Source organism: Crocuta crocuta, unplaced genomic scaffold (genome assembly GCF_008692635.1).
Source record: "Crocuta crocuta isolate KB4526 unplaced genomic scaffold, BGI_CrCroc_1.0 scaffold89, whole genome shotgun sequence".
Taxonomy (NCBI): domain Eukaryota; kingdom Metazoa; phylum Chordata; class Mammalia; order Carnivora; family Hyaenidae; genus Crocuta; species Crocuta crocuta.
Genome location: NW_027551559.1, coordinates 10,964,490 through 10,966,454, shown reverse-complemented (window position 1 = coordinate 10,966,454; position 1,965 = coordinate 10,964,490). Strand labels below are relative to the sequence as shown.

Genomic DNA, 1,965 nt, shown 5'->3' with positions numbered 1-1,965 from the left:
GGACCCCCCTCGGACGCCCCGGTGCCCAGTCCCCGTCCCCATGCCTCCCGTCCAGCGGTGGCCACCGAGTTGAGCCCTGCGATGCTCACTGTGAACTTCAAGCACCGGGGCACGTCCAGGCCTCTGCCGTCACCTGCGGAAACCTCAGGGGCAGTGTGGGCGGCGGGCTCACAGCCCTCCGTGCTGGGCCTGCCCGGGGCGCCCCGTCCCACACCGCTCCGGTCTCCGCCCTCCCCTCCGCCCCCCCCAAAGCCTTCCCAACCCCCTGTGAGAACGCGGAGCAGTACCCGTCCGTGCGCCACCCCCGGGGCGTGGAGAAGACCCTGGGGGCTGTGACCTGGGGGCCCACCCGGTTATCTCACCCCCCGACCAGCGCCTTGTTCACAGACGTGGTGTATTTGCAAGTTGTCGGAGATGCAGGTTCCGTGGGCATAACGTACACCGGCCTAAATAAATCGCCATTTCATGTTCTCGGCCTAAATGTTGTCTGGATGTAGAGGGATGAGCAGAGAGCAGCGCCTCAGTCACTCAGGGCTCCATGGACTGTGGTTCTGTTTGGGGGGTTTTCTCTGAAGAAGTCGTGATGCCACGTCGCTGTGTCCACGGAGCCTGGGGCGTGGTGAGAGGCCCTGTGAAGGGCAAGCTGTGCTGGCCTTGGGCTCCGGGCCACGGCGCCCTGGTGAGGGAGGTCAGGTGGCTGGGGCTACACCCTCCCCTCCAGAGAGGAGTCGCCGGAAGTGTGTCCACCACGGCCTATGCCTCTGGGTCCCACATATTTGGGACTGTGTGAGACGGGTCTGGGCAAGTGGGGATTTCAAATCCGGGCCCCTCGCCTGTTCTGGAGACATCACCTGGGCATCCGTGAGTCCAGAGGCCTCAGCGGGTGGCCGAGGCTGAGTACTGCATCAGCCCAGTGCCTCCCCACCCCCTCCCCGTCCCACCGCACGGGGCCCCCAGCCTGGCTGAGCCCACTCCTCCCCCGTGGCTGTGGCATCCCACCTGCTGCCTGAGGTGCCAGTGGGCGCTGGGGAGCAAGAGAAGTCCCTCCCACTCCTGGCTCTGACCCCTGACCCTTGCGCCCCTCGGGGAGCCCCTCCAGGACACGGATGGTGGGTGCTGGGGAAGGTACGCAGGGGTGAGGTGGGCCTGCAGCTTGTGTGCTCGTCCCCAGAAGAGGGACACGTGCCACCAGCCAGAAGTTTACACTCAATCTCCGAAAGATGAATGTGGCTTAAAAATGACAGGACACCGCATGCCACCTGTCCCCTCCCTGGGCGTCTGTCCCGCATCTGCACAAAGACACATCTGCCAGCCTGCTCTTCCGCGCGGTGAACGCACCGCGCACCTCCAGGGCCACAGCGGCGCCCCCGATGGACGGCCCGAGGACGCAGGCCGGCGGCGTAGGCCCGTCCCCAGCTCACACACGGGGGACGCCGCTCATATAACATTCTTGAGGTGACAAAGCAGTGGCAGAGGAGAGGTGGGGACGGGAGGGACCCTCCCTGTGGCGGGCGTGTGCGGAGCTGACCGGTCAGCGCCCCGCTGTGACGTGGACAAGGCGTCTGCGGGAGGCCGCCGTGGGGCGACTGTGAGGGCGCAGGGGCCCCCGCTCCGCACTGCTCACGGCCACCCGGGAGGCTATGCCTGTCTCGCCAGCAGGTGATGAGAAAGTCGATGACTTCCACAAAACCACCAGGTGGGCCCCAGTCCTGGGAGCCCTGGAGGGTCCCCCACGGGGAGCGGGGCGGTGGCGCCCGGCTGGGCGGGCCGTCTGCCCGGGCCGGGAGCCGAGGGCTGGGCCAGAGGCGGTGGGGTTAGCCAGCGGCGCCCCAGTTAGAGCCGGAGCCTGGCCCGAGTTACCAATTAACTGGCTCCACTGGTTTTGCTTTAAATAACGACAACGTCCCCGGCGGGGCCCATGCGGGCTGCGGGGAGCCGAGGCGGGAGCGAGGGGCGGGCATGGCT

General features: G+C 67.1%; 1 protein-coding gene across 1 annotated transcript in view; it reads left to right on the top strand.

The window, feature by feature from the left end:
* The first annotated feature begins 81 nt into the window (after positions 1-81).
* The window catches only part of SLC6A18 (solute carrier family 6 member 18), a 17,526-nt gene continuing 15,642 nt past the window's right edge, over positions 82-1,965 (top strand). The window contains exons 1-2 of the mRNA XM_077749402.1: positions 82-109; positions 253-425. Of these exons, the coding sequence (XP_077605528.1) occupies positions 82-109; positions 253-425 (201 nt within the window). The remainder of the gene's footprint in view (positions 110-252; positions 426-1,965) is intronic.